This window comes from Diplotaxodon limnothrissa, linkage group LG14 (assembly GCF_057381915.1).
Source record: "Diplotaxodon limnothrissa isolate DT_005_m linkage group LG14, D_limnothrissa_male_GT1.1, whole genome shotgun sequence".
NCBI lineage: Eukaryota > Metazoa > Chordata > Actinopteri > Cichliformes > Cichlidae > Diplotaxodon > Diplotaxodon limnothrissa.
The window spans coordinates 34,244,466-34,261,010 of record NC_140609.1 but is presented as its reverse complement, the minus strand read 5'-3'; the positions used below and the strand labels follow the sequence as shown (position 1 = coordinate 34,261,010).

At 39.8% G+C, this 16,545-nt stretch overlaps 1 protein-coding gene across 3 annotated transcripts in view; it reads right to left on the bottom strand.

Moving 5' to 3' along the window:
* fndc3a (fibronectin type III domain containing 3A) overlaps positions 1-16,545 on the bottom strand; it is a 46,804-nt gene that overhangs the window by 13,684 nt on the left and 16,575 nt on the right. For 2 of the 3 annotated variants that reach the window (XM_085370947.1, XM_085370948.1), the window contains exons 3-10: positions 11,971-12,046; positions 3,237-3,313; positions 2,883-3,129; positions 2,376-2,666; positions 1,844-1,902; positions 486-652; positions 305-364; positions 59-197 (exon numbers count right to left, since the gene is read on the bottom strand). In XM_085370947.1, the coding sequence (XP_085227073.1) occupies positions 59-197; positions 305-364; positions 486-652; positions 1,844-1,902; positions 2,376-2,666; positions 2,883-3,129; positions 3,237-3,313; positions 11,971-12,046 (1,116 nt within the window). The remainder of the gene's footprint in view (positions 1-58; positions 198-304; positions 365-485; positions 653-1,843; positions 1,903-2,375; positions 2,667-2,882; positions 3,130-3,236; positions 3,314-11,970; positions 12,047-16,545) is intronic. The other variant, XM_085370949.1, reaches the window with a different exon arrangement.

The window sequence follows — 16,545 nt, the reverse complement described above, 5'->3', positions numbered from 1 at the left end:
CTGCTTCTTAATGTCCAGCTTTAAAACTGTGGCTTCATCAGGCAGTCTTTTCTTTTACCTTCCACTGAAGTAAAAGAGAATTCTTGGTCCCACTGATCTTCTTGGGAGGATTGGGAGGATCTGGCTCACAGCTTAAAGTGGTGAAGCTCACAGCCTCTGATGGGTTTCCCTGTAAACCGCTACACATCGCCTGGACCCTGGGAGGGGGCATGACACAAACAAACAAAAAAAACATGTTTATACATTATTACTAGGAGTACTAAATCTGGATTTGAAATAAGAGGTGGTGGAGTGTTGCACCAACCTGACATGATAGTCTGTTGCTGGCCGAAGGAGTTCTAAAGTTGCACTTAGTTCTTCCCCACTGCATTAAAGGAAAATGAAAAAAAAAAAAAAAACACCTTTTGAGTTTGATAAGGACATAGTCTATGCTTAATTTGTCATGACAACTGATGTTAAAACTTGTGGATGTTTCTTATACTCACCAGTGCATGCTCTGGTACTTCCCATCTTTACCACTAATTGAGATGGAGACATCATAGCAGAGAGGCTCTGAGAAGCTGGGGTCATCCTCCTTGCTGTCATTCTCACTTTCTGGCTTGGTGGGCGCACTCCAGCTCACTGTTGCTCCTCTGGCCTCGATGTCTGACACCTATCACAAGAAAGTACATTGGATGAGTATCAAGTTATTCCTTCTTCAGAGTATCTGCAGACTCTTAAAATACTGTCAAATTAATAATTTCCTACAACCCTTAAAACTCAGAACCAAAACTGGTTATGGCTGGTAAACAGCCATGCTTAGAAGTCTTAAAAACATAAGCATTTCTTATTCTTGCATTTTCCAAAACCAACATATTGCTTGGTAGTGGAAAAGAGTGTGGGATCAAAATATGCAAACTGACAGTGCATTGGGAAAAAGGTTTTCAGCTTCTGGCAGGGATGTGCTGTGCAACCCTAAGATATTTTTTTTCCATTCTGTTTGGAGAAGATTTAAAAATAGGTTGAGCTACTCTGCAGGGGGGGGGATTCATATGTGGAAGAACTCAATCAGGTCAAGTCTGTACCTCCTCCCCTCTGCCCTGCAGGCCCACCTTAGTCCTTTTCCTTCCCGCAGTTTGACTCTCTGTTGAGTAACGGACCAGTATGGCAGCAAAGAGCTGAACTTCCCCAGTATTCTGTTAACTTTATCTATTATATTTCCAACCGAGTTGTTTTTGCTACTTTTACAAGGAGCTCAGACGGTACCAACGGTGACAAATCTTATCTTATAAGGTCAAGCAAATTCTATTTGCAGTTCTACTAATTCTGACCCAGCTGCTATTGAACAGCCATTCTCGTCTTCATTTATCTACAAAGCTGCTGGGCAGCTGAGAACCCAACACCATTTTAAAATAGCAATTTCAAAGGATTAAAAAAAAAAAAGAAGTATCTAGTATGAATATTTCAGTCAGATAATTTTGCAACTATAACATTTAATCATGTATTTTGGTGCAAAACAAATGGCTTTCTCATGTATATAATCTAACTATGTGAGAGCCAGGGGAAAAATGTATTTAACCCAGAGCAAATCCAAACCTTTCAGTACTTGTATAAATGCTGCGGCACAATTGGGAATAAAAGTCCCCACATGGATGGTAGTCAGCAGGTCTGACTCCATTAGTAAGATGCTAAGTAATAATTCATTGAGGTTGTTAATAGAATGTTTAATGATGCAACATAGTAGCATCATTACAGTTTCATTTTTTGTTAACGGAATCACATAAAATCATGCAAACTGCATTAATTAGATTTAAAAAAAAAAAAAAAAAAAAAAAAGAAGAAGAAGAAAGAAGCAAACACCAACCTCTGGTTTATTGATGGTGCTCAAGAGCGCTTGTAGGGCCTGCGCCTCCTTGTCAAGTACTGAGGAAAGAAGAGAAAAAAGTAAATCAATTTATTAAAATACTTTAATAATAGCTACTGTTTTTACGTGCTGAACAAACAGGATGTGTCAGTACTACCAAAATCACTCTGTAAATGTCAAACTTCTTTTAAATTAATGATTACAGATCAACCTTCTGTTAGTTACTACCCTTAAGCTTTAAAGACTTAAAGAAAACTATCAAGTGAGGAATTCAGATATTTCTAAGCTGTGAAAATGATTCTCTAACTGGATCTTGAAAAATATTGTAACGGTTTTTTAAATGCTTCATTATTAGTAGTGGATTGTTTCTACATTGTAGCAATCTCCATCAGGTCACAATGTGAAACTATTCTTCCTGCACATTAAAACGTGACTGATTAAATAGTATCACCTTTGCCCAGCTATTAGTTTTCCCAAATACCATGCTAAAACCCAAAACCTATGATAAACCTCCACCCTTTAATACTCTTACCTGCTGACTCTCCAATTTTTCGCTTGCCTGTCTGCTTGTCAGGAGAGGACACTGTGTGCCTAAGTTGCCCCTGCTCTGCCTCCAGCCCTTTCCCTCCAATACCGTTATGAATGTCCACCGTTGGGGGACTGTTGCAGGACTTCTGTGGTGACGAGGGAGGGCTGTCCTTCACCTGCCCTCCTCCTTGACGCTCCTTCAGTTTCTTCTGCAGACGTTCATGTGTTTTGCTAGTTCTGTCATCTCTGTGAACCAACGACGGACGTCCATGTTGGGAGTGAGAATCTGTAGAGACTGTGGCACAAAAACATTATTCTTATAAGATGGACATGCAAATGCACATGATGAAAGTGAAGTAATTCTCTTAGATTAAGCAACTAAAAGAGTAAGACTTGACTCATGCCATTAGTGTGTAACCAGCCTATCCAAATAAAGTGCTGAGAACAAATACAAAAACAAACAACACAACAAGTATAACAGTATATCCAGGGACTCCTGACTCCAACTCACCCTGCTCTGGGTAAATATGAGCTGGATGGTACTGAGAGATGTACTGGGAGCTCATGTCGCCCACGCCCCCTGCCATGCCTGTATACAGGTGATGTGGAGGGGGCATCATGGCAGGGTGTGGGATGAAGGCAGGCAGGTGGGCATGGGGTGGTGGAGGAGGATGGTGGAGAGGGGAGTGCCCCCCTGGGTGGAACTCTGGTTGCTGAGGTAAAACCAGAACCCGCCGCACTCCGTTCTCTTCTATGATCTAAGGGGGGGAAAACAATAGCATTGAAAGCAGATATCAAAGCTACTCTCAGAATGGTAAGATGCCAATCAGAAACACTGGGATGGAAATAGCGCATGAATGGCTACCTGTGAAATGTATCCAGGAGGCACATAGATTGGAGGCACTGAACCATTTGGAGACATCATGGGAACCTGAGCAGGACCTACGAAGAAGTTAGAAAGGCGCAAGATCAAACACCTTCCCTCAGGATAAACACTGTCATACATGGGGCTTAAGTTTAATACAAGCCCAACAGCTATGGCAAACCAGAACCACAATCCACAAATGTAGCACATTTCCGACATGCCACGCAGCAATGAATGAGTGATCAAAACTAAGCCAGAGCCCCCAATTTACATTTTTTAACTGAAGGGTCAGGGCTTTATTTACAGAAGACTGCACTCAATTAGTAAAGTCAACAATGCGGCCATTTACCTTAAAACTTCTATAGAAATAATAAACACACTTTACTTAAATCTAAGTCAGAAAAACTTCTCACATTCAGCTACTTAAAATTCCCATGCACAGGCAGTTTTAACTAAAGCTGCACCTCTGTAAGAGGAATATCCCTGTATATGATTTGTTTTTCTAAACCAGATGCATTTTCAATAAGTATTTTCTTAATACCTATGAGAAAAAAGGCCCAAAACACATTTTTAAAAATCCTGGCAAATGCAAGAAAACCACTTTCCAAAAGTGCTGAGGAACAAAGTTTCCTGCTCTGTTGTGGGGGGCAGTTCAACGGCTTAGCTCAGCTCAGAGAAGAGACAGCTCAGCAAAAAGCCTTGGAGAAAGAAAGAGACCTCTCAGCCAAGTTTGCACATTCACACATTTCTCTTCTTACAGACCAAAGACAAACGCCCCCCAATGCCATATGTCATGGAGGAGAGCAAAAGAGATTGCTTGATTAAGCATTTTCACTCATTTTGTCAAAAGAGTAATAAGAGGCAAAAGCTATTCTAATTCTAACGTGTCTAGGACTATAGCCTGCCACACTCCCACTAACACTTAGCACTGCCCTCCTTCAGCACTAAGTCCAGCCTCCAGGTCTCAAGGAAGATTAACAGCAAGTACGAGCACAAATAGGAACAGCTGCCAGTTTGCCAGCTACCTGTTTTGGATATTTCCACCACTATTACTTCCAAATAACAGAAGCATTGCCGTTAATACATTCGGGACCAAATTACAGTAACTGTGAGGCTGTTGCTTTAGACTGTAGTAGCATTTAGTTAAGTGTAAACAGATAAAATCTCAACACAGAATAACAGGTCCAGAGTTCACAGTTGTAATCAGCAGCTCAACACAGAGGCGGGTAATGTTTGAGAGGCAGTCGAGCAACTTTGTTTTGTGAGAAAAGTAATGCTGCACCATCGAAGCTGACACAGCAGTCTTTATCTGTGTAGGTCAATCCGTGTGTGAATGTTGCACAGCTTTGGTGATATTGCTGTTGCTATCAGGAAAGGAAGTAAATGTGATCATTTCTATGCTTGTATATTATTCTACAGGCTGTGGGAGAAATGTGAGAGGGGAGAAAAGTCATGAATACATGATAAGAGAAGGTAAATGTCCATATGGGTAGACAGAAATGTTAACTTTAATCTATAGCTGATCATGACGCGTTTGCATCACTTTACAAAGAAAAGTAGTACGACAGCTTAGAATTGCATCATACTCACATCCCCTTTCTGGTATTATTTGCTATACAAAGGGTTACAAAGAATTTTACCCCACTGACCCAGTGTACCGAGCCAAGACTAAATGCATCAACAGTAGCCTCCAGGAGACCCAACTACGTAAGCCCATGATTTTGCAGGGCACCTGCTCCCTGCTAATAAACTTTCTTGAATAAGACAAACAGAAGATAGGCCTTTTATACTGAAGTCAAAAGGGCAAACAGGCAGTGAGTCATTTCCCTGCCTAAGAACACAGGCTGTGCAAGGACAAAAATTCAGGTAACATGAGGAGACTTTGTCTGAATGAAGCCAGTCACACTGGCTCAGCCATCATAGATTTTTAGATTAACAATATAATTTGAGTAGGAGTTCAAGGGCTGCATTGTGAACTCTACTCACTTTTAAGAAAAATCTGTTATGCCACTCAGTACTAAGCAGCACATCAGCCTAACAACTGCCTAAAGCAATTCTAGTTAGTGCCTCTGATGCTGAGGAACAGGAAATCTGATTAATCTCATTAGCATGCTATACGTTGTTCACACAGAATGAAAAGCTTTGTGTCTACCAACTTGGAGTGCATGGGCTAGAAAGTACAAGGTAAGAGAGGCAGGATAGAAGTCCACGATGTGAGAAGCAGGGTGGAAAATAGGGGGAGACACCCACTCTTTTTACATCAAACTGACGCACGCGTGCTGACAAAGATCAGATTATTTGAAGAAAAAAAAAAAAAAGAAAAAAAGAAAAAAAAAAGGCCACATCCCCACCCCCCTCCTCCCCCTGAGTCAACCGAAGCACTGGTTGTGCTGACGTGGCCATGGAGTGCCAGCCTTCCAGAGGAAGTTGCCACAGAAAAAAGAAAAACTCATTAAGAAAAAAGAAAGTATCAGTATTCCTCTAGGAGTTAAAGACTTTTCAAAAGGCCGCATACATGTTCACATACACAAAAATGAGCTGAGGCCCTTTGAGCACCCACCTGTTTCCGCTTGTCTTAAAATGGGGCTCAATAACAAAAACAGTCAAGCGGAACTTCACGTGCATGCTGCAAAAATACAAAACTTGGCAGACGTGGTGTTGAAATAATAGATTATAAAATTTGCTTGCTATAATACAAGCAAACTGTCAGGTTTAATCCGATGTACGATGAACCCTCAATTATATTTGAAGACTACAAAGAAGCAGATAAGCTACATAGAGTCTGTTTGGGTTAAGAGACAAGTGTAAAAATCCAGGAAAGCATTCAGAGGGAACAACAGTCAGTATTTTCATATGGGCGCTCTCAATGAGCTCTCACTGGCAACACGATGAACTGTGGTCCTATAAAGATGAAGTGGGCTTGATTAATTAGAGCTAATAAATTGTCTCTATCAGCAAATAAAGAGGAGAGTTAGGGTAGGCAGGGGATGCAAGAACACTTACTGACAGTGGATAATAATTACACCCAAGCAAGGGAAAAGGAAGTACTGAACTGTCAATAATCCCAAAAAGTAATAATTAGAACTTAAAACCATAACCTGAATTTTTAGTGATGACACTGTGGCAAATTGTTCCCTTTTTTGCATGATATAGCATTTTTCTTTTAGGCGGGAAATATCTTTCATCAAATTAAGAAGGCAGTAATTTATAGCAAGCGCAACATTTTATTATCAGATTACAAAGGCTGCATGTGTACACCCATCCTCAGACACAGTGCTGATCCAAAATATGCCTGCTAGCATCCAACCATCACCAATCTATCCAGATAGAGGAGGAGAAAAAAAGGAGAGGGAACTGTGCAAACCAGAACTTGAGGAAGCTGTAAACAATTGAACATTTTAAGAAAAAAATAGACATTTTCTTGGGTATTTGTAAAGTTAATCTGAATATCCTAAAAATGTTAAGGCATCTGTGTGAGTCTTGCAGCCCCCACCGGTATGAATGACGTTTACAGGAAGGGAGGGAGTCAGTAACCTTCATGCTTGTGCTTATTACAGAACATCAGAGGCTTATACTGCTGTAAGCCAGACTAAACCAGAACAAGAGAGGGGCCATGACTACAGGGGGCACTTTTTTGTAAATAATGAATTATCTGACTATGTTCAGGAAATAAAGATTCCACTTTAAAAACAGTTTCCTGACATAAAGTTATGATGTCTGAAATGATAATTTCCCAAACACAAAAACAGCTTAAGAGACATGCAACCATCTTATTGCTATGGACATCCCCCAACTGCCTAAACGGGGGTGGAGGGTGGGGTTAAGTTGACACCCCCCCCATCATATCCTCTTTACCCCTTTCCCTTGGTATCAACGCAGCAGCGGGAGAATGACTCACAAGCTCAGTCATTCTTAGAGCTACTCACTGCAGAAGCTGTGAATGAACTGTCTGCATCCACATGTTTGTGTACATGTCCTTGGAGTTAGGTGGGGGAGGTGATGAGCATAAAAATAGTGCTAATGTGTTTGATGTTTGCAGCCCAATCCTGTAAACCATATGTGATGGCTGTGGTTTGGGAAAGGGTGTTGTGTATGAAAAGAAGTCCAACTACAGCTGTTCACATGGGTTTTAATTTTAAATGATGCAATTCATCCAAATTTCTGTTTATTTCCAGTTAAAATAATAGGCTGACTACTGGTTGCTGGTAGCCTGTGCCACCAGCAACCGTTTCATGATGGCCTTAGCTACTCAGTCGAAGACTGAGTAACGTTGGACCAATGTTGCACCAATTACGATGGGTTCATTCATTACCATTGTTTCATTCTAAACATTTCCAGCGGCCACTTCTTCTGCCACCATTTTTTCAGGTAGACAGGAGGAGAATGCTTTAATTTGAAGAGACAAACTGCCTAAGTGCAGGCACACCAGTTTAAATTTCAGCAACAGCAGTAGACACTAGTGTAGATTACATCATAGACTCCATATAGATTTAACACTGAAGTATAAATTACACCTAAAGAGGTGGTGGAAAATTAAGCAGCGACAGAAAAAGTATAATCCATATTTGAAATTCTCATTTAATGTTTTTTTTTCCTGTTGTTGGGGGGAAAAAAAACGTGATGGTTACATACATACAGTTTTCTAGGGTAGCCTATCTGAAACAGTTTTTCTGAAGGTTAGTATGCACTAACAAGCTCAAAAAATTCAAGTTGATGATACTGCAAGTGAAGTGGATCAAATTAACTCAACCCCAAAAACTCAAATCATAGGAATTATTTTCGTAGAACTTCTTGAACATAGATTGTCATCAAAACAGTCTCAAAACGGACTACACCATAGTATACAGTGTAGACAGTTTAAGGCACAGGATATGATAGATGTAACTTTCTTCAATAGGGAAAAAGAAAGACTAAAGACACCTGCAGATCATCAGAAATGAAGTGAAGTGAAGTGTTTCATAGCTGTGAGACAGCCTCAGCGGAGATAAGGGACACGTAAGCAGAAGGACTGAATAATCAAACTGAGTAAGGTGTGTGTCTGCTCAGTAACATGAAGGTCTGTGCACACTATTTTTTGCTTCCCGTCACAATACCAAAATGACTGATTTTTTGTGAAAAAAAATGGCAAATCACTATCAGGTTCAATAAGCCCTGTAGAACTAGACAGAGCTTTATGCCATAAACCACCGACTGAATCATCCAAAGTGATGGTGAATCACCGCAAGGCTATATCACATAAAGAAGTGGATCTAATCAACCTAGTGGTCCTGAAGCTGACTTGCCTCATCTGTCACCAAGCTTATCAGGTGGCTACAGATTCCAGTGATGCAGCTTTCTTCATCTACGTCTAGATTTGGCATCTAGAAGTAGGTAAAGAGAAAGCCAAATTAGGGAGTGCTGGCCTGAAACTGTGAGGGCATGTCCACTCTCCTTGTGGCAAGAAAGTTACCCAACACAAGCACAGTAAATGGCCACTCCAATTAGATTCTATCATCTCAGGTCCCGCCTCCAACTTAGCAAAAAGGCAAACGCCTTCTATAAACGACATTTAACAAGACTGTGCGTTCCTATTAACCTGGCTGCCATGCCCTAACACACAGAAATTGTGCACATTAAGCTGCTAAAAATATGTGAATATATGAGCACACAAAATGATGTCGTATAAAGCAAAAAGTGCGTAAGCCAGATCCTTTTGGCTTTGTGATACCATCATACACACCAGGGTTAAAGATGGAAGCATACACGTGCACATTAAACACTTAAGTGAACAGAGATATTGTTGTGTTGTATGGGTTGTTCTGAACAAACAAGGGAGGGGGAAAACAAAACAAAAAACAACCCAATCAACCAGCACATACATGCATGCATGCATGCCTGCAAGCACAAACAGACACACACACACACACACACACTTCTTCCTCCCTCCTTGCACTGCAAGCGGTGAGTCATCCCTCTATTCACGTCACGGAGAGATGAGTGCACCCTGTGACAGGCCAGTTAGTAGCAGTCACACTGATCTATGTGGCACCTCTCAGCTCCTTGTTTCTCCTCTGATGGAAACTATGCATGCTTGCTCCCTATTAGGAAGGTTTACTAAGCTCATAATGGGGGACTGGTGTGAGAACTCAGAAGAGAGGAGTAGGGAGAAGAGCCCCTGCTGTGAGCACACTGTATTATGGCTTCCTGGCTGGGCAGTATCACTTTCTATAACTCCTTTGTCATTTAACTATAGATCCCTGGGGCATGTCATCTCATAGTTATTTCTATATGCCACATGGTATAGACAAAAGGCCCAGACACAATGAGACAGTAAGCAGCAGTCTATATGGAAATCATTAAATGTGTCCTACAATGCTGAATGCCTTTAATGGGGTCACAAAGGGTATCAGAAATTAATCACACTATGTTAACATCTTTTTCCTTATCATATCAAATTCACAATTGGAGAGAGAGAACGCAAGAGTGGCTATGAGCTCGAGGAAATGTCAATACAGGGCAGGATGTCCCGTGTACCAAGCCATAAACAAAGCAAATCATTTTCAGATCAATGTTTTCTCCGGGCAACTACAATTTATCATTTATAATTATGGTACCACGACGCTCCCTCCTACAACTACGCTGGCACTTTTTTCCCCTCCTTCACACTGTCAGCAACACGTTAGGGCTAGACTTTATTGTTGCTGTCACAAAGCCAGCGTAATCACCAACAATTGTGGAAAAGGAAATGCCATCAGGACAAATAAGCATGAGTAACACATCTTACTCAAACATCTTTTGCCCCAAGCCCTCTACTAAACACTGTAATTATGCCATATTTTTCTTTAACATTATGATATATAGATTACAGATGCACCATTCATCAGGACAATGGATTTTTAATGAGATGAGGGAGAAGAATATAAAGAGAACAAAATTACATATTAACTGAGCGTAATCAAGCATTTCTCATGCTAGATTCGTATAAATAATGCACATTTTGTTAACATCTTTTTTGTTAGTTTGTTGTGTTAAACAATAGGCTCACTCATTTTTAAGTCTTCTAAAAACAGTACATGTGATCGTATGAGTACACAAAACCGGTTTTGCTTGCTTTAATCACTGCTCCCGTTTACAATGGTCACAGGTCTCTTCCTTATGTGTAATTCAAGTGATGAGGGACAAAGTCTGAAGGCTTTGATTAAATATAAAAATTTTTTTAAAAAAAAGCTCTCTTCTAAAGTTCAGCAAACGTAATAGGAGCGTTCAGCAGTCTGAGTTTGACAAGTCAAATGAATACCTTCCAAACTAACTGTGCTTTTCAGTAGGCATCTAATTGTTCATGTTATCCTCTTGCTGCCATATTGACAAGGAAAACAGTGTCCAGATGAAGAAAATAAAGAACTTCATACTTAAACCACGGTACCTTTGGAAGATACCCATTTGATTCAACAGTCTCAGAATGCTGAAGCCTCTTATTAACTTTAAAGACAGATGGAATGATTATAGTAAACAAAACACACTTAAATAATGCTTGCATGACCACATGTACATCACATACTACAGAACAAGAATCTGTCCTTTAAGCACGTTTAAAGATATTTGTCTTAAAAACATCTTGTCATATGCCATTCTTTGAACTAGTCACTGTTGTAACTGAAACTATACGTGCAATTATGGCACTGAGCAAGCTGAGAGCTATGACACATGACTACCATTCTGATATTTTTTCAGTAAAAATACGTCACTGCATCCTCACCAACTTCCTCTCTTTCAAGGCGAAAAAACCAAGCTGAATGACTCCACATAAAGGAAATAACTGACAAGAACAGAATCTGTGTTAATCAGATTACCATATCCTGAGAAAAAACAACAAAAAAAAAAAAAAAACGCACTCATCAAGCACTTTATTAACACTACTGCAACCCTGTAATTCAATACAACCCCTCCTATAGTAATTTTTCCACCCCATTTACATACGTAACGGTGGAAAATATTATGCATGCTTTAAGATATGAAGCAGTTAAATGTACCACTACCAACCACCATGACTTAAATGACGAACATACAAGTAGAATGATCAGATTTACCAGCCCAACTTTGACTTTAGGCTCAACTTAATCTCCCTTTGTCCTACTCCCCTCTAGGTCTCTAGTTTTCCCAAGGCTAAGTTTATCCAAACATTTCAACTTTCATTTTCTCTTTGTAAACGTGATGCAGAGTGAAGATTAATATGATTATCTGACAGCCACGCCTTCTCTACCAAATGCCAGAAAAGGCTCTTCAGTTGAGTGACAGTCATGCAGGTGCCTTATTTTTCATTAGCTGTTGATGATTTCTGCTGCAAATGAATGAGTTTGAAGCTTTAACATTTTATATGTATTCATATGTACAAGGTTATGATGAAAATTAAACCTTGATCTAATACTGTTGCCGTGTTATCTATGCAGAAAACACATAGTCAAACACAACGCCTAATTATCTCTTTAAAATGCTGGGGAAACTATTGTATTCCAAAAATAGATTAACAGATGACATTGTATGAACTAATTTTTAAAGGCAAAAAACAGAACTGAGAAAATACGTTTTTTTTTTTTTTTTTGTCTCTATGCATTAATGAATAAAGACGGGTGAAAAACATCCAGTGAGGTAAAAAAAAAAAAAAAAAAAAAAGTTAAGACTGACTTAACTGAACGTTATGTCATATTAGACAACACAGATAAAAATTTAGACTAAAAAGATCAACGCTTCTTCTTACCTGTGATACACTGAAACTGACCATCCTCTCGTCGAATAGTAAAGGCCTCACCTGGGTTTACTTGCACCAGGATTACCTGTGAGAAAGCAAACAAGATGACAAACAGAAAAATATGAGTTTCAAACTCTCATTTCAGTGAAGGCATACTGAATGACCTACAAAAGTGCCATGCTTAATGAATAACTTTAAAATAATTAAACCGTCTCATACCCTAAAGAAGGTATAATTCAGGAAAGTCAAAAAGGTAAAAACCACAATCGTAAAAAAGAAAAAAAAAGTATTAAAAAAAAAAAATACAAAAACCAATATGATAATATAAAATATAATTTGCTGGAAAACAGTTTCTCGCCACAGCTAAATCAAATGTACAGGAAAGACAAATTTGTTGATTAAGAAAAGACACAGCTACGTAGCCGACAATGAGTCACACTGCTTATGTCATTTACAAAAGACCAGGAAAAAAAAAAAAAAAAAAGCAAAAAAAAACAACAACCAAGAAAGCACAAACTAAAAAGCACACTTTGGTCTGTAAAGACATTTCCAATCACCTTCAAGGTCTCTGACAATATAACCTTTCTTTTAAGAGCTGCATCCAAAGTGTTATTGTAAGTTTATAACAATCATTATTTTTCTCCTTTCAATTAAATAACAGGTTAGCTTAGGTTAGAAAATGAAAATATCAAGATCACAAACTGATTATTCCGTTAACTTGCCTTTTTAAAGTCTGAAACATGCGCAACTAGGCTTTTGTTGCCTGGCACTGTGTGTGGGAGCTAGTTACCTCACTCTTGTGGAAGTCGCTGTCATAGAATCTACACTCCTCTAGCAAAGGGCTTTGACTATGGTTCGCTTCAAGCACTGAAATCATCAGCACCTCCATCTCTGACACTGCTCCCATTCATGTGCTCAGCAGGGAGAGGAAAGAGCCCTTTGCCTGCCACACAGAGCCTCATATGTCCATACAAACCCACACAAGCAGCGTCAGCAGCAAGCGTAGATGATGGAGGTGGTGGGAGGGGCAAGGGAGGTTTAAGTGAATCAAAGTCTCGCTACTTCAGAGACGGCTGCATGTGTATGTTTGTTTTACACTCTCTTTGATTTGAAGCAAATATGCTTTGTAGGATATTTCCTCCCCCATTTAATTTTACACTGGAAATTACTGTTGTAATCAATACTGTGACATTCACTGCCAGCCAATAAAAATCAAACAAAGGAAATTTTGCTTGCGAAAGATTTGACTGCTACTTACTGTTGCCCGCATTGCTTTTTCTCATTCAAGCGTCTCTGTTCACGCAGTCACAGAAAGGAAAAGATGCTCCAGGGTCTATCAGACCCTCCACCATTTCACCCAACCCTCATGAGAAATCACATGACCTGCGATGCTAACACATCTGGCTTGGATGTTTTCTTTTAACATCCTCCACTTCCATGAACTCCTGCATAAAGTCCAGGAAGAAACTGACAAGATGCGAGGAGTGCAGTAATATAGAGATCGGTCTCTTGCACTGGACGTAGCATTTACACAAAGTAGTTCATAAATCTCATGCTTGCTTAGCGTGGTTCAGCCGCATCTGCTCAAACAGCGTCTCTCTCTGCAGCAGGCGGCTTGTTCACTTTCGCCTCTGGCTCTAGTGCAGCCTCCCTACCGTCAGTATCCACAGCAACCCCTTCAACAAATAAGCCACAGCGATGTCCACGCCAAACCTTCACAGAAGGGATTGAAACGTTATCAGCAGTAGCCACTCTCCGGAAAAGGAGGCAGATGAGCCCAAGAAATCAGGAGCAAAAATAAGGAGGACTTTAGATGATGCCTCAGTTCCCTCTCCAGTTCCCTTCTTGACTCTGTGACTGACTGCGTGCCAGCTCAGTTAACGCCTGCTGTGCTCCTTAATATGGTTAATTTCAAGAGCATTCCATCAGGGTGTGATCATGGCACAGCTGAGCCGGCAAAGGTATAAGGGGTCCACAGCATGGGGAGTCCTTTGTTCTCTCTTTTTCACAACAACAACAACAATGGCGTGAGGGAGCTGAGCGACCCACGCAGCTTCTGAGGCTGACATATACGACTACGCTACAGTCCCTTTCCCTCGCCCTCCCTTCTCTCCCTCCCCCTCATACTCTCCCTGTCTCTCTCTCCCATTCACAGAGCAACATGCCGTACATCCTCTTAATACTCCGATCAATTTGAGCGGAGATGAGGTGGTAGGAGTTCAACTGCAGAGCTCCTGCATTTGTGACAATTCCAGCCTCGTGTCATTTGTGCTGTCTTTAAAGATCAGAAAGCAGCAAAAATGAAACAAAACCGAGAGATTATTTGTATAGTGACACAACGCACACAGCTTGCAAGTACTCAGTGCTTTACTAACATCTGTCCTCATTTACTCCAAATGGATCGTTCCTTAAAGCGACAGTGCTGATCACTTGATCAGCGTATGTCAAGTTACCCAATATTCTGCGTCACTGACACTGCTGAACAAAGAGTACAACAAACTCTTCCACAAAACAAAAATCACACAGACTGTAAAACATCAAAATCAAATAAAAAACACTTCAAAAGGTAAACTTTAGTTTATGCAGTTCACACACACTAAAAAGAAATGGATATAATCATTAGGCTGACACTCTTTGAATTATGGATTTTTTTTTTCTTTATTCTTTTTCCTTTTCCTGCAGGCAGTTATGGACTAAAGCACAAAGTGAAATATGAATAGTGAACCTTCAGCTTGATTTCACTTGCCTTTAATTTTTTTAATCTAAAATATTGCAGTCATTCAACCATGCAATTTGTAGACATTATTGTGTGTCCACACAAAATAATTATGGACAACTGCTTACTAAGTGGAGAGTCACTACAGCGCAAAAAGGCAAAATCTACTTATTCATCTGTAATCATTTATCCTTCATCATCCTCTGAATTTAAAACAAAATAAAACAAAACTGAAAACATCATCTTGCCATTAGTGAAACAAGCAAATGGATTTGGTGCGTTTTTTTGAGACCTTAGAACCTGCCACATATACAAGAAGCAGAAAAAAAAAAAAAAAAAAAACTACTAGTTTGAGAATAACTACATCTAACATTTTTAATGCATAAACTGACTTTGCAGAATGGGGCAGGGGAACGACACCATAAAAGATAAATCACTTTCAGATAAGACAAGTTCCTCTTTTGATAGTGCCACGTGTCATGCACAAACATAGCTCTTACATCCCCAGGAAGCTCAGATGTAAAGCTTAACTTAAAATCCTACTGTCAAATATAGCTGCAAACAGCAATGACAGGTTCAAGCAGTTCAGCAGTTAACCAGAGGTCCAGTGACGCTTTTTCAAAATGGGATGTTGAATGAAAATAAAATATGGCGCAAGAATGCTGTGAAGATGCCCAAATCCGAGCAATAACAATACAATACCTTATGTTCTGATCATTTACGGGTGTCCAAGTCTGTAAGATCCCGATTTAGCCCCAATCAGCGTGCCAAATTTGAAAGCTTTTGCAGGACTATATCTGCCTGACCATATAATGTACTACTCAGTAAATAAGCAGGGAATTCAAAAACTTTGTCTTGCCATTCAAAAATACAACTGTAAATATTACCCACCCATTGGGTGCCAGATTTAAACAGGAGAGCCATATTCAAGACTTTAAATGCTCAGTCTAAACTGTACATACATTTGTGATACATACTTAAGTAGATTACTTATGAAATATTTGCAATTTGCAACTTGAAATGGTAATTTTCTTTCATAATTAGTGTATTATTATTATTATTATTATATAATAACGCAGTTACACCTGCAGTTTCCATCATACTTTACTTTTTTAGTTGCAAGTTTGAGGTGCGCATGGTCTACAATCTCAGCAGCAGTACATACATGTAGTGTCTGAAATGTATAAACAATTGTCTCCAGTTATGTCCTAGTGAGCCTACAATACAGCCAACACTATATAGTGATTGAATGAGTGTGCAAGTGAATTAATTAATAATTTGAGCACAGCCTAGGTGCTACCACAGACAATGGCAGAACAACAAAGATTAAGGAGAAAGTTATTTTTAAAAAACAAAGCAGAAAGATCCACAACGTCACTGCTTGGCTCCAAAAACCTCTGTGCCCATCTCCAACCCAAGCTGGCTGTCTGTATTAAATGTCCAGATGCAGTAAAGACCAACAGCGTGATGACTTTATTTGTAAGTAGACAGACTCTGAAGAAGTGCTAGGATGCTGCAAAGGTTACTTTTCACACAGATGACTAAGCACTGTAATGTGCAATGGTTTCCCAGTTACATTCACAACAGGGAACAACACAATTCAGTTAAGCTGCCACAAATTTATATAACCAGTGTGTCCAAAGGTTAAGCAGTATATCTTGTTCTCACTGCTATAAAGATCTGCATCCAAGTATGAGCCCTATGCAAAGAGATTGAGGATCAGTACGCACACGCTGTCACACAGGTGGCCACTGCTGTGTTTTATTACCCAGGAGAATGGGGCTGTTCTGTGTGTTTGTGGCTGTTAGCTCTGACGTTTTTCTGCCGTTGGTGACTCAGAGTTCAGGTTTCTCACTATTTGTTCCTCT